At 46.1% G+C, this 15,143-nt stretch overlaps 1 protein-coding gene across 1 annotated transcript in view; it reads left to right on the top strand.

Annotated features, from left to right (window-relative positions):
• The window catches only part of LOC131140087 (potassium voltage-gated channel subfamily H member 5-like), a 50,128-nt gene that overhangs the window by 11,977 nt on the left and 23,008 nt on the right, over nt 1-15,143 (top strand). The window contains exons 8-9 of the mRNA XM_058090189.1: nt 6,573-6,730; nt 6,800-7,071. Coding sequence (XP_057946172.1) covers nt 6,573-6,730; nt 6,800-7,071 — 430 coding nt within the window. The remainder of the gene's footprint in view (nt 1-6,572; nt 6,731-6,799; nt 7,072-15,143) is intronic.

Here is a 15,143-nt window from a genome sequence, read left to right on the forward strand (position 1 = left end):
ACCAAGGAACTAATGAGTAGTTATCAAGGAACTAATGAAGAACTAATGAGTAGTTACCAAGGAACTAATGAGTAGATACCAAGGAACTAATGAAGAACTAATGAGTAGTTACCAAGGAACTAATGAAGAACTAATGAGTAGTTACCAAGGAACTAATGAGTAGTCACCAAGGAACTAATGAAGAACTAATGAGTAGTTACCAAGGAACTAATGAAGAACTAATGAGTAGTTACCAAGGAACTAATGAGTAGTTACCAAGGAACTAATGAAGAACTAATGAGTAGTTACCAAGGAGCTAATGAGTAGTTACCAAGGAACTAATGAAGAACTAATGAGTAGTTACCAAGGAACTAATGAGTAGTTACCAAGGAACTAATGAAGAACTAATGAGTAGTTACCAAGGAACTAATGAGTAGTTACCAAGGAACTAATGAAGAACTAATGAGTAGTTACCAAGGAACTAATGAAGAACTAATGAGTAGTTACCAAGGAACTAATGAGTAGTTACCAAGGAACTAATGAAGAACTAATGAGTAGTTACCAAGGAACTAATGAAGAACTAATGAGTAGTTACCAAGGAACTAATGAAGAACTAATGAGGAGTTACCAAGGAACTAATGAAGAACTAATGAGTAGTTACCAAGGAACTAATGAAGAACTAATGAGTAGTTACCAAGGAACTAATGAAGAACTAATGAGTAGTTACCAAGGAACTAATGAAGAACTAATGAGTAGTTACCAAGGAACTAATGAAGAACTAATGAGTAGTTACAGAGGAACTAATGAAGAACTAATGAGTAGTTACCAAGGAACTAATGAGTAGTTACCAATGAACTAATGAGTAGTTACCAAGGAACTAATGAGTAGTTACCAAGGAACTAATGAGTAGTTACCAAGGAACTAATGAAGAACTAATGAGTAGTTACCAAGGAACTAATGAGTAGTTACCAAGGAACTAATGAAGAACTAATGAGTAGTTACCAAGGAACTAATGAGTAGTTACCAAGGAACTAATGAGTAGTTACCAAGGAACTAATGAGTAGTTACCAAGGAACTAATGAAGAACTAATGAGTAGTTACCAAGGAACTAATGAGTAGTTACCAAGGAAATAATGAAGAACTAATGAGTAGTTACCAAGGAACTAATGAGTAGTTACCAAGGAACTAATGAGTAGTTACCAAGGAACTAATGAGTAGTTACCAAGGAACTAATGAAGAACTAATGAGTAGTTACCAAGGAACTAATGAGTAGTTACCAAGGAACTAATGAAGAACTAATGAGTAGTTACCAAGGAACTAATGAGTAGTTACCAAGGAACTAATGAGTAGTTACCAAGGAACTAATGAAGAACTAATGAGTAGTTACCAAGGAACTAATGAAGAACTAATGAGTAGTTACAAGGAACTAATGAGTAGTTACCAAGGAACTAATGAAGAACTAATGAGTAGTTACCAAGGAACTAATGAAGAACTAATGAGTAGTTACCAAGGAACTAATGAAGAACTAATGAGTAGTTACCAAGGAACTAATGAAGAACTAATGAGGAGTTACCAAGGAACTAATGAAGAACTAATGAGTAGTTACCAAGGAACTAATGAAGAACTAATGAGTAGTTACCAAGGAACTAATGAAGAACTAATGAGTAGTTACCAAGGAACTAATGAAGAACTAATGAGTAGTTACCAAGGAACTAATGAAGAACTAATGAGTAGTTACAGAGGAACTAATGAAGAACTAATGAGTAGTTACCAAGGAACTAATGAGTAGTTACCAATGAACTAATGAGTAGTTACCAAGGAACTAATGAGTAGTTACCAAGGAACTAATGAGTAGTTACCAAGGAACTAATGAAGAACTAATGAGTAGTTACCAAGGAACTAATGAGTAGTTACCAAGGAACTAATGAAGAACTAATGAGTAGTTACCAAGGAACTAATGAGTAGTTACCAAGGAACTAATGAGTAGTTACCAAGGAACTAATGAGTAGTTACCAAGGAACTAATGAAGAACTAATGAGTAGTTACCAAGGAACTAATGAGTAGTTACCAAGGAAATAATGAAGAACTAATGAGTAGTTACCAAGGAACTAATGAGTAGTTACCAAGGAACTAATGAGTAGTTACCAAGGAACTAATGAGTAGTTACCAAGGAACTAATGAAGAACTAATGAGTAGTTACCAAGGAACTAATGAGTAGTTACCAAGGAACTAATGAAGAACTAATGAGTAGTTACCAAGGAACTAATGAGTAGTTACCAAGGAACTAATGAGTAGTTACCAAGGAACTAATGAAGAACTAATGAGTAGTTACCAAGGAACTAATGAAGAACTAATGAGTAGTTACAAGGAACTAATGAGTAGTTACCAAGGAACTAATGAAGAACTAATGAGTAGTTACCAAGGAACTAATGAAGAACTAATGAGTAGTTACCAAGGAACTAATGAAGAACTAATGAGTAGTTACCAAGGAGCTAATGAAGAACTAATGAGTAGTTACCAAGGAGCTAATGAGGCCATCATTTTTCCCATTTTGTTCCCGTCATGGAAGCAAGATGGGAACAAACGTGAGTTCCGTAGCAGAGCGTGATGATGGCGTACCTTCCACCATGATCCATTTTCTAAACCAGAAGAGACAAAAAGTTTGTCTGAAGTTGTCATGTTGACTGTTGTTGCTATGGTTACCTTACTTTGAGTCGAGAGAGCGGTGCTGTGTTTTCCTACGCTTTGTGCTGCAATTGAAGGCGTTGCCTCCCTCCCTTTTCTCCCGGGGGAAGAACCAGGAACGGCGGAGGATGAATTGATGAAAGCGTTCCAAGGAGACACAAAGCTCGTCCACGCCGTCCTCTCTCACTCATGCACGGCTATGCTACATGTTAGCATGCTAGCTAGTTAGTTAGCTTGGCAGGTGCGGAGAACTTGGTCACCTCGCTGATAGGATGGAGGAGGATGGAGGATGTGGAGGTGAAGAAGAGAACAATGCTAAACTGGTCTGCTGTATTTTTAGCCTTTTTAGCTTTTTTGCCATATTAGCATTTAGTGTGTGTGTGTGTGTGTGTGTGTGTACATGCAGAGAAACACATCTTGACCAGGAGGAGGTGTGATGCTTATTTGATTTAGAAATAGTCTTAGTCTTTTTGTTGTTTTTTTACACCGTGCATAGCAACCTACACACTACGTGCACATCTTGCCAGCAAAGTGCACACCACTCTCCACTGAGGTGCTTGGCTGGAAAACAATGCCAAGGTGATGTAACGTTCCCACCAGGAGTTGGCCAACGCTCCCTCAGGCTGTGTGTGTGTGTGTGTGTGTGTGCGTCTCCCACCAGCCCCCCCACACGGGGACCGGGGCTCCAACGGGAGCTCCTATTGTTCTCGCTGAGGCTGCTTGCTGTGTGGATGCTCTAATAGCCCAGACCGAGTGCTGTACCAGCCTGACCCGTGAGGACCCATCCTGACCCATCACCATGTCACTAATCGGGACCAGGTCCTGCTGGAATGATGGAGGCTTGAAAACGCCGCCATTTCTCCATTTTTTGGACCATTTTCATCCCGCAGAGTGTTTTTTATTGGCCCGAGGCAGGTTATAAAAGTCAAATAATAGTTTATTAATGACATATATTATTTTACTACTTAGCTTTGTCAGCTGTAACACAAAATGGGGATGTTTTGTTACTGTAGCTCATTTTATTTTAGTCATCCAAAAATGTACAAAAACCTGTGAATCCTTTCCAGACACCCAAAAATATGAACAAAAAAATTTATTTTATTGAGAATAATTGTCATTTTACATGCAGAAAACAAAGTCAAATAACTACAAATGACAAAATGGCCGAACATTTAACATCATGTTTACGTTCAGTGAAGACGTTCCTGCTTCCTTCAGACTCTGACATCACTTCCTTGTTGTGTTCTCGCCATACTTAGCACATTGCATTCCAAAAACATGCTAGGTTCATTATTCATTCATTCATTCATTTTCTACCGTTTTTCCTCACGAGGGTCACGGGGGGGTGCTGGAGCCTATCCCAGCTGTCTTTGGAAAAGAGGCGGGTTCCACCCTGGACTGGTGGCCAGCCAATCCCAGGGCACATATAGACAAACAACCATTCACACTCACATTCATACCTATGGACAATTTGGAGTGGCTAATTAACCTAGCATGTTTTTGGAATGTGGGAGGAAACCGGAGTACCCGGAGAAAACCCACGCATGCACGGGGAGAACATGCAAACTCCACACAGAGATGGCCGAGGGTGGAATTGAACCCGGGTCTCCTAGCTGTGAGGTCTGCACGCTAACCACTCGGTCGCCGTGCAGCCCATATTGGCATATTAACAATAATTCATGGTTCCATTTATCACAGTGAGTCTTCCAGGTCCTGATGCAGCAAAACAGTCCCAGACCATCACACTACCACCACCATATTTTACTGTTGGAATAATGGTCATTCATTTTCTACCACTTATCCTCACGACAGTCGTCATCAGCTGTCTTGGGGCGAGAGGCGGGGTCCACCCTGGACTGGTGGCCAGCCAATCCCAGGGCACATATAGACAAACAACCATTCACACTCACATTCATACCTATGGACAATTTGGAGTGGCTAATTAACCTAGCATGTTTTTGGAATGTGGGAGGAAACCGGAGTACCCGGAGAAAACCCAGGCATGCACGAGGAGAACATGCAAACTCCACACAGAGATGGCCGAGGGTGGAATTGAACCCTGGTCTCCTTGCTGTGAGGTCTGTGCGCTAACCCCTAGACCACCGTGCCGCCCGCGAGGTTAATTAGCCACTCCAAATTGTCCATAGGTATGAATGTGAGTGTGAATGGTTGTTTGTCTATATGTGCCCTGTGATTGGCTGGCCACCAGTCCAGGGTGGACCCCGCCTCTCACCCATAGTCAGCTGGGGTAGGCTCCAGCACTCCCTTGACCCTGGTGAGGATAATCGGTAGAAAATGAATGAATGAATGAATGACATCTGACTTGCAAGTCATGTCGCCAGTTTGCATCTGGCGGGCTGGATTCAAACACTTGGTGGGCCGCAGGTGGCCCCCGGGCTGTAGTTTGCCCATCCCTGGTGTAGTGTGACTTTTAAGGAAGTGAGGTTTAAAACATCCAATTCAAAACCCAAAATGAGTCACCGGAGTCACCATTGGTACGAGTCTGGAGTTGGTTACTCGGGGAGATGATAAAAACATAACATTGTTTGGCTAGCAGGAATTAATGAACAAATATGCTCGTTAGCACCCAAAACACACAACAGCGTCATTGAACCTTACCTTTAAGAAGAGGAGCAAGTTAGTCCATATGTATGTATGTGTAATATATACGTACAATATATACAATATATACAATATATACAAGCATCACAACCAGTGGATGAGGTGTGTGTGTGTGCGTGTGTGTGTGTGTGTGTGTGCGTGTGCGTGTGCGTGTGTGTGTGTTGAAGCGTGAAGCAGCACAGAGGCGCCAAAATGCGATGCGGCCCTTTAAGACTTGACTTTCACGTGGGTCCATGGAGTCACGTCGATACCAGCGAGGTGTTCTTGAATCGGATCAATTAGCGCTCGCTGAGGAGGAAGAGGATGCGCTCTTCCTCTTTTTAATGGCATGACATCCATCTTTCGAATGCCCCCCCCCCCCATGGCGACGGCTGTGTTGACTAAATGTTTAGCTCGCGTGTCGTCTCCTGCTGTTGTGCTAATCTAAATGCCTAAATGGGTTTCTCGGAGCGTGAGCCCGCCTCGGGGTTCTGGCTGCCGTTTCTTGCTTCTCCTCCTGCGAGTGTGTTGTATTTCCGTCCAAGCGACTTCCTGCCTCCTCGTGGACCTTTTCAGGCCCTTGCTGACAAAAGAGGCTGTTTGTGCGACCTTTCGTGCACGCTGACGTGAAAAATCTCATGTTGACGCTCCGGGCTGGTGGAAGCGCTCTCAGAGGCTCGTGTTGTGACATCTTTGGGACGTCTTGAAAAAGCCCAATGCTGATGTGGAAAGGGTCCAAGGTTTGGGTCACTGTGGCTCCTCTCACTGGAACTTGCAGTCCTACTGTACATGGGTCACTACTGGGATGTACTGTAATTAGGGACGTTCACACTCATTCATATAATTCATTTTGTTAATATTTGGGAGCTAATGAAGGAATGGGCGGCACGGTGGTCTAGGGGTTAGCGCACAGACCTCACAGCTAGGAGACCAGGGTTCAATCCCACCCTTGGGCATCTCTGTGTGGAGTTTGCATGTTCTCCCCGTGCATGCGTGGGTTTTCTCCGGGTACTCCGGTTTCCTCCCACATTCCAAAAACATGCTAGGTTAATTAGCCACTCCAAATTGTCCATAGGTATGAATGTGAGTGTGAATGGTTGTTTGTCTATATGTGCCCTGGGATTGGCTGGCCACCAGTCTAGGGTGGACCCCGCCTTACGCCCGAAGACAGCTGGGATAGGCTCCAGCACCCCCCGCGACCCTCGTGAGGAAAAGCAGTAGAAAATGAATGAATGAAGGAATGCACATCCTCACGTCTCCGATGCCAATCATTGTTTATTGATTAGATCTCTGACACCCCCCCCCAGGGCATCAGCAGCCTGTTCAGTTCTCTGAAGGTGGTCCGCCTATTACGTCTGGGCCGGGTGGCAAGGAAACTGGACCACTACCTGGAGTATGGAGCTGCCGTTCTGGTTCTGCTGGTCTGCGTCTTTGGACTGGTGGCGCACTGGCTAGCCTGCATCTGGTAAACGTTGACGTGTCCGAGTGTCTTCATGAGACCATTCCTTCATGGTTCCCTGGTTCTGCCGAGCAGGTACAGCATCGGAGACTATGAGGTGATTGACGAGGCCACCAACACCATCAAGATGGACAGCTGGCTGTACCAGCTGGCCATCAGCATCGGCTCGCCCTACCGCTACAACGCCAGCGGTTCTGGCCAATGGGAGGGAGGCCCCGGCAAGGACTCTTTGTACATCACGTCGCTCTACTTCACCATGACCAGCTTGACCACCATCGGCTTCGGCAACATCGCTCCCACCACGGACGGGGAGAAGATCTTCTCGGTGGCCATGATGATGGTGGGATGTAAGTACCGAGCGTTGTGTTGACATTTGGAACTGGAACCGTTTGGTGGCGTGCACTTGGCAGCAGGTGGTCCTTTTCATGGGGATTAATTGTCATTCATTAGTTAAAAACTGTGATTAATCTGATTAAATCCCTTGACAGCCCTAGTAAAAAGTTCTGTTATCCTTACTAAGTGTAGCTGCAGGCACATGATTAATCCTGATTAATTAGTTAAAAACTGTGATTAATCTGATTAAATCCCTTGACAGCCCTAGTAAAAAGTTCTGTTATCCTTACTAAGTGTAGCTGCAGGCACATGATTAATCCTGATTAATTAGTTAAAAACTGTGATTAATCTGATTAAATCCCTTGACAGCCCTAGTAAAAAGTTCTGTTATCCTTACTAAGTGTAGCTGCAGGCACATGATTAATCCTGATTAATTAGTTAAAAACTGTGATTAATCTGATTAAATCCCTTGACAGCCCTAGTAAAAAGTTCTGTTATCCTTACTAAGTGTAGCTGCAGGCACATGATTAATCGTGATTAATTAGTTTAAAACCGCAATTAATCTGATTAAATCCCTTGACAGCCCTAGTAAAAAGTTCTGTTATCCTTACTAAGTGTAGCTGCAGGCACACGAGTAATTGTGATTAATTAGTTAAAACTGTGATTAATCTGATCAAATCACTTGACAGCCCAAGTAAAAAGTTAACTAATAAGCTCTGTTATCTTTACTAAGTGTGGCTGCAGGGACACGATTAATGTGATTAATTAGTTAAAACTGTGATTAATCTGATCAAATCACTTGACAGCCCAAGTAAAAAGTTAACTAATAAGCTCTGTTATCTTTACTAAGTGTAGCTGCAGGCACATGTTTAATTGTGATTAATTAGTTAAAAACTGTGATTAATCTGATTAAATGACTTGACAGCCCTAGTAAAAAGTTGTGTTATCCTCACTAAGTGTAGCTGCAGGCGCATGCCGTATGTTCCCGCCCCCACTGCAGGCGGCGTGCCGTAAATGGGTCTCCAGCCATTTGTGTTTACAGAATAAAACTTCTGGGAGCGCTTCCTCACCTCCAAAACCTCTTAAACACGGAGCGCCTGTGATGAAATAAATATGATGAGATGCGCGGTGTGCCTAATGAATGGATCAGTGCCTATGATATCATCAGTACATGGAAGTATGTTCTGCGGTGTTAGGCACCAATTAGCATAAAAGCTTCCAAGTCAGTCTGCATTACTTAATGAATTGCATTTAAGAGCATGAGCATGTTGGCTATATTTAAATGTTGAAGTCCGCCCCACTTGAAGCATGGCCTATGTTTCATCTCCACGAGCCCCCCAATAAATACTCTCATCATCACCTCTGCCAATGTTTACATTCAAGCCCAACACAGATTGGGAACCACAGCGGAACCACAGCGGAACCGCCGGTACCGCCCGCTAAGAGCCTCTAAAAGATTCATCACGGAGCCCAGCAGTGACTTGATGCGAGCTGACGCTGCTCTGTTCGCCGTCTCTACCAGGCCAACCTTGGCGGCCCCCCCTTGGAACGCCCCTGGACCTGCACGCTGCCGCTCAGGTGGCATGGAAATGACCACCGGAGAAGAATCCAGGAGTTCCACTGAGTGAAAAGCAGCATTCAAACGGTCCAAAATAGTCGGCGCCGTACGGGAAGCACATTGATCGCAGAGGCCTGCCAGTGTTGCGTAACTCAGGCTTTTATTCCGGGAATCTGGTCTTTTCTTGGAATGTCACCTCCTTCGTTTTTAGCACATTCATCCCAAACATCAACGTTTATTCACAGGAATATCGAGCTTCCTTGGCTTGATGGATGTGGTGATTGGGATCCAAAAAGGGGGGGTGGGGGGGTTGCCTGTATCGGCATACAGGTGACATGCATCCTTCCACTGCCTGCCGATTGGCTAGTGAGCGTCATGTGACCATGATCCATGGTGCTAGCGCTCGATCCCACAAAAAAGAGTTCCCATCCCTGGAATTTTGAGATTGAGTGGAAGCACCCGGCAAATGGAGACGAGCATCAGGAGATATGCTGTCTGGGAATTATGGCTTGACCTCCAGGATGAAGGGATGCAACGCAATCCGAGTCTGAAGCCCCCGCAAAGGGCGGTTGGGTGTGCAGGAAGGAGAGGGTCTGCTTGAGGAATATGAACGCAGGAGACGGGAAGGAGGGGTGAAGAGGATGGAAGAAGGAAGCCGGGCAGGGTAACCCCCCCCCCAACACCCCCTGACACCCCCACTGGCATCTCAGCTGATTTAGCCTTATTGCTGTGGAGTGAGAGAAACTCCCACTTAGGAACAATTGATTGGCCAGGCATCCATGGAAGGTTGCGTGTGTGTGTGTGTGTGTGTGTGTGTGTGTGTGTGTGTGCGTGTGTGTGCGTGTGTGCGTGTGTGTGCGCGCGTGCCTGCGTGGCTTCTCGCCCGGACGGCGAGACGATTACCACTCTAATCCATTTTTGTTTCTTTATCCCCTCAGTCCCATTCTCTCTCTTTCCCACTCGACATCCGCTCGTTATCCTGGCCTCTCGGAACGCTGCGGCTTGGAGCTAATTTGAGCCCACCATCACGCTGGATTGAGTGGAACAGAAAGCCCAGATGATCAAAGCCGTGACGTCACCGCTTCCTTGATTTGGCGGCGAATGCTTTGGCGGCATCAGGATGGAGGAATGTTTCTTGCTTCTGTATTCTAACCCTAATGTAGGGATGGGCAAACTGTGGCCTGCGGGCCACGCATTTCCAAATTCAATATGGTTCATAATTCATTTTGTTGTTGCAGCTGGACTACCCGGCATACCTTGCGGGTATGTGGGAATAACAGTTTTATGTTACACGATTAGCACAGAGTGGCTGATTTATGTGATGCGTTCACTTGCTGTGGGAGTGCTGAGTTTTCCTTTCGTTGCACCGTGAGCAAGTATGTGATTGTGTTTGATGACACCAAATACCTCCGCCACATTTTGTGACCCGTCAGTGGAAAAAGTTTGGCCACTCCTGCCCCCACATTTCCTCCTTTCCTTCCCTTAACCACGAACTCCGAATCCTTAAAGGGGAAGTGCACTTTTTTGGGAATTTTGCTCATCATTCTCAATCCTTATGTGTAATATGAACACATTTTTTTCGCTACGAAGTCTCAACAAAATGTTTGCTGTCAGCATTTTGTACCTGAGGACTGGAGCCCACGTCTCGTGCTGGAAGATACAGCCATCCCACTGAGAGCGGCCATTGTTAGTGTTGTCCTTGTATCGATGCTGCCTTTGCTGACACAAGTCAAATCAATGAGCGAGGAGATTATTCCGCTAATGTTTTAAATCCTGAAAATACATCCAGGTACTTTAAATCGGCATCAAAAAAACGCTGCCGCACGCGGGGGCGGGGGGGGCGGACTACCCGTCCAGGTGCCATACGTGATGAAGTTGCGGTGATTGGATGTCGTTATACACAAAAGTGCGCCAATCTGTGTGATTGCCGCCTGGCAAATTCCCGAAGGGACTGCCGTTACGTGACATCGATGGCAATGTCGCACGCCGCGCACTCGCCGCTTGACATGTCGTTAGTGGAGTTCCGGTGCTGACTCGGAGGTCTTTGTGCTCCTCGCCGGTTCTCACAACTTTTCTGAGCGCGTTTGCAGTTTTTTTTCCTCTTGACTTTCTGCTTTCCATTCTCCATGCTCCCTTTTCTTCCCTACTGGGATCCGCACGCTCGTGTTGTTGGACTCTCAGCACATCTGTTGGCTTTAAGTCTGGACTTCCAAACACCTCAGTGACTTCCCAGGCTCAGTGCAGGGATTTGTGGGCCGGGATGCACTCTTCATTTTCATAGTATATTTGAATATATATATATATATATATATATATTGAATATATATAAATTCGCTTTCATTCCTTCTTTTGACCAAGTGCTGTGATTTTGGAATGTTGTCTGTTGCTCCCGCCACATAAACGGGAATTGCATCCATCCCAGCATATCCTGCTAGGTGGTCTTATGGCGATGCTTTTTCTTTTCGTGTTTTCGTGTTATGATGCAGTGATTCCCACCTGGTGGGCTGTGGTGGTACTGCAGGTGGGCCATGAGAGGTCATTCAAAATATGATTCATTTTTGCAAATATTATTTAAAAAATATTATTAAATTAATTGTATATTAATATTATATATTAAATATTATACAGAGATGGTCGAGGGTGGTTTTGCTAACCACTCGACCACTGTGCAGCCCACAAAAAAGTTGTTTTACATGAAAATAATACCTTGGGACTGGGACTACTATAGGGGATAATTTTTGCATTTGGAATAAGAAAACGTAACAAGAGGCCAGCCATGCTTTTCCCTTCCTGCTTATTTCCATGGGAAAGATGCATGCCGAGCTCTTATAAAATGCACTTCTGCCACCTTGTGGGCGTTTTTCCAACTTTAAGCTGCACCCAACATGCTCTTTTTTTACCATGAGGTTGCGTCATCACCTTTTTTTGGCCTCTAATGCAAAATATGTAAAAGACGTACGTCTTTGGGATTGGACGTTGGAGTAGCGAATGAGTTCAATTGGCTTCAGTCAGCGTTGACTTTGATCTCATTCATTCCCAGTGGAGGAGGACGCTCTTTTAACGATTTAGCTTTTTACTGGCCGCCGTGCACATGCTCCGTGCACACCGTAATCTGCCACCGGGATCAATTTGGACTCCCTGGATGCCGGGGAACGTTTTCTCCAGTGGACACGGGAATGGAGCCGCAAAAGCTAATCTTTCCACGTGAGCGAGGATGTGGAGGTAGCACGAGAGACGCTAACGGTCAATAAAGCAGGGCTGCAGCATTTGGGATACGTTTGCTGCACTTTCACTTCGCCGTCCGCCGTCAGCGTTATTAGCAACATTGAAAGTGCGGCAAAGGGTGGAGACCAGAAGCCTTGTCGCCATTCCCACTTTCCCACTTTCCCACTTTCCCACTTTCCCTGTGACGTAATCTTCTTCAAGTACAGGACGGACCCCTGCCTTTATTTTTCCATTCCAACGTTTCTCCTCCGTGTTGTTGACATGTGATGTCATCAGAGCTCAGAGGTCAGCTGACTGCTTGTCTGAGACCTGAGTCCTCAAAGTCATGTGACGCCAGGAGCGGCAAGGTCAGGTCGATGCCCGCCACAGGCGTCATTTGATGCCAACGCCATCAAGGGCTCAGCCTGCATGGAGACAACATCCTTCGTACGCGTGGCGGCGTGACTTTGGCTGGAATGGAATGGAGGGGAGGGGAGGGGAGCGAGTCCTAATAAAAGCATCTCCAATATTCCACTTGTTTACCTTTGGTGGCCATGTTCTTGATGGAGGCTGATCCAGTTAGGAAGAAGAATCCACAGAGAACTAAACAATGGTGTTGGATTTGCAGAGGCAGAAGAAACGTGTCAGGAGGTTGATGGTTGTGGACGAGGCTCCGTTGCAAATGGCGGCGTGATGTCATCCGGGGACACTTTGGGGTCGCTTGAGAAAATCAGCTTCATCAGCTTCACTGGAGTATAAAAATATTAGTTTTAATAACCTGGACCATCACTCTTCAGTTTCCTAAGCTGACATGTGACCTGTCAATATCACTTCCTCTCATATTGCACGTCCACCCCCCTCCCCACGCCCCCACCCCGCCCCCCTCTGTTTACCAGTCGGGTCGATGTCGGCGGTCCTCCATGACTTCATTACTGGGGGTCTGCAGGGATATCAGCCAGGCCCCTGATGGCCTTGTTACCTTGGCCGGTAGGAAGGAAAATGTTCTGAGTGGAGGATCAGCCCCCAAACACTTTGACCCAATGGTCACCCTAAAACTGAAAATAAACGGTTATTTTGCCATCATTTCCACGATCATCCACACGAGTCCGCGGATATTTGGTGCAGTGGCTCAAACTGGCTCCCAACTGGCTCGTGGTGGCCCGTAGCGGCGGCAAAAATTGAGTTTGGCGGCAAGAAAATTTCAAAATGTATAAAATCGTGACGACGTGTCCACCAAGTGGAACCAAATGTCACAAACAATCCGCCTTTTGGAATACACTGGAATGTAATGGCACGAGCCAAGTTGCGCCAATGATGCGAGGATCCACTGGGCCGACACCAGTTGGTGTCAGTTCGTGCTAACGCAATTTTTTGTGGCACGTATTGTCACCAATAAGGTGCCTAGTGGAGTGCAGTGGCTCAAACTGGCTCCCAACTGGCTCGTGGTTGCCCGTAATGGCGGCAAGAAAATTTCAAAATGTATAAAATGGTGTCCACCAAGTAGAACCAAATGTCACAAACAATCCGCCTATTGGAATCCACTGGAATGTAATGGCACGAGCCAAGTTGCGCCAATGATGCTAGGACTCCACTGGGCCGGCGCTAGCTGGTGCCAGTTGGTGCCAGTTGGTGCCAAAGATTATGTGATTGGCGCGTAGTGGCTTGACATGTTGCCGTTATTCGGCGCCACCGCAACACCTACGCACCAATCACATCATCTTTAGCGCAAACTGGCACCAACTGGCGCCGGCGCAGTGGACTCCTAGCATCATTGGCCCAACTTGGCTCGTGCCATTACATTCCAGTGGATTCCAACAGGCGGATTGTTTGGGACAGTGGACTCCTAGCATCATTGGCCCAACTTGGCTCGTGCCATTACATTCCAGTGGATTCCAATAGGCGGATTGTTTGGGACAGTGGACTCCTAGCATCATTGGCCCAACTTGGCTCGTGCCATTACATTCCAGGGGATTCCAATAGGCGGATTGTTTGGGACAGTGGACTCCTAGCATCATTGGCCCGACTTGGCTCGTGCCGTTACATTCCAGTGGATTCCAATAGTTGTATTGTTTGGGACAGTGGACTCCTAGCATCATTGGCCCAACTTGGCTCGTGCCATTACATTCCAGTGGATTCCAATAGGCGGATTGTTTGGGACAGTGGACTCCTAGCATCATTGGCCCAACTTGGCTCGTGCCATTACATTCCAGTGGATTCCAATAGTTGTATTGTTTGGGACAGTGGACTCCTAGCATTACATCACAAACAACATGGAGGCCCTCAACTGTGAAGGGATGAAACCAGACCCTGAAGTGAAGGAACTGGTGATCCAGTCCCTTGGAGAAGGTTGTCTTCCAAGAAGGCGTGTCCGTGTAGAACGCTCCATCCCCAACGTGAAGATCTGCTGCTTTCAGCAACATCACACCCTTCTTCTAATTGTGATTTATGAGTGGGATTAAACTCACCAGGGGGCTCGTTCGTCTTTGAGGACGCTGGCTGCCAAAAAGATGACAATGGCGGCGGCGGCGGGGTGGGGGAGTTGGGGGGGGGGGCGGCCTCCGTGATGCTCCCGTTTAGTTATGTGCTGGCGGAATTTCAGCTTTCTTCACCTGGCATTTTTCTCTTCTGCAAAATATTGTAATAGTCTCTCAGCATGATGGAGTAGAGTTGTATAAGTACGCTAATAAATACTATGAAGTTAACAGTATTGCTATTAGTATTTGTCATGCAAAGGTTAGTATTCATGTTTCTTTAACACTCCATTTATGAAGAGTAAATAATGCAGTAGTCATATTTATAGAACGATGATGATGTGGCGTGGGGGGGTGTGGGGGGGGGGGCGGGCTGTTACCATGTGACTTAGCAGTCGTGGATGTTTATTTGTAAACAATTCCAATGCTCAATTAGCGCTTGTCCAAACTCATTAGGGCCTGACGGCGTGCAGGGAATCGTGCAGGGAATCGAGCAGGGAAGGCCTGCCTTTGTTTTGATTGCTGCGGTGTCGCCCGGACGCCGACTCGGCTCACAAAGCATCAAACTGCTTCGCTCAGCAGCTCACCATCGCCGAACCCCCCCGCTTGAACCCCCCCCCCCCCCCCCCCCCCCCCCCCAAAAAAAAGGGCTCGGTTGCGTGGTTTTGTCTCAGACCGCTCTTTGCTTTGTTTTTGTTCTGTTGAAGCAGCTACCTTCTTCGCTGGTGGATTCTTTCATCAGCTTGAAAGAAAGAGCCAATTAGAACCTTAACTGGGACGGGGGGGCGGGGGGGGCAGGTGTATTGGCAGCAACAAACAAGGAGGACTTTTATAAATAAGTAAAAACTAAGGA

The sequence above is a fragment of the Doryrhamphus excisus genome, chromosome 13 (genome assembly GCF_030265055.1).
Source record: "Doryrhamphus excisus isolate RoL2022-K1 chromosome 13, RoL_Dexc_1.0, whole genome shotgun sequence".
NCBI classification, from domain to species: Eukaryota; Metazoa; Chordata; class Actinopteri; order Syngnathiformes; family Syngnathidae; genus Doryrhamphus; species Doryrhamphus excisus.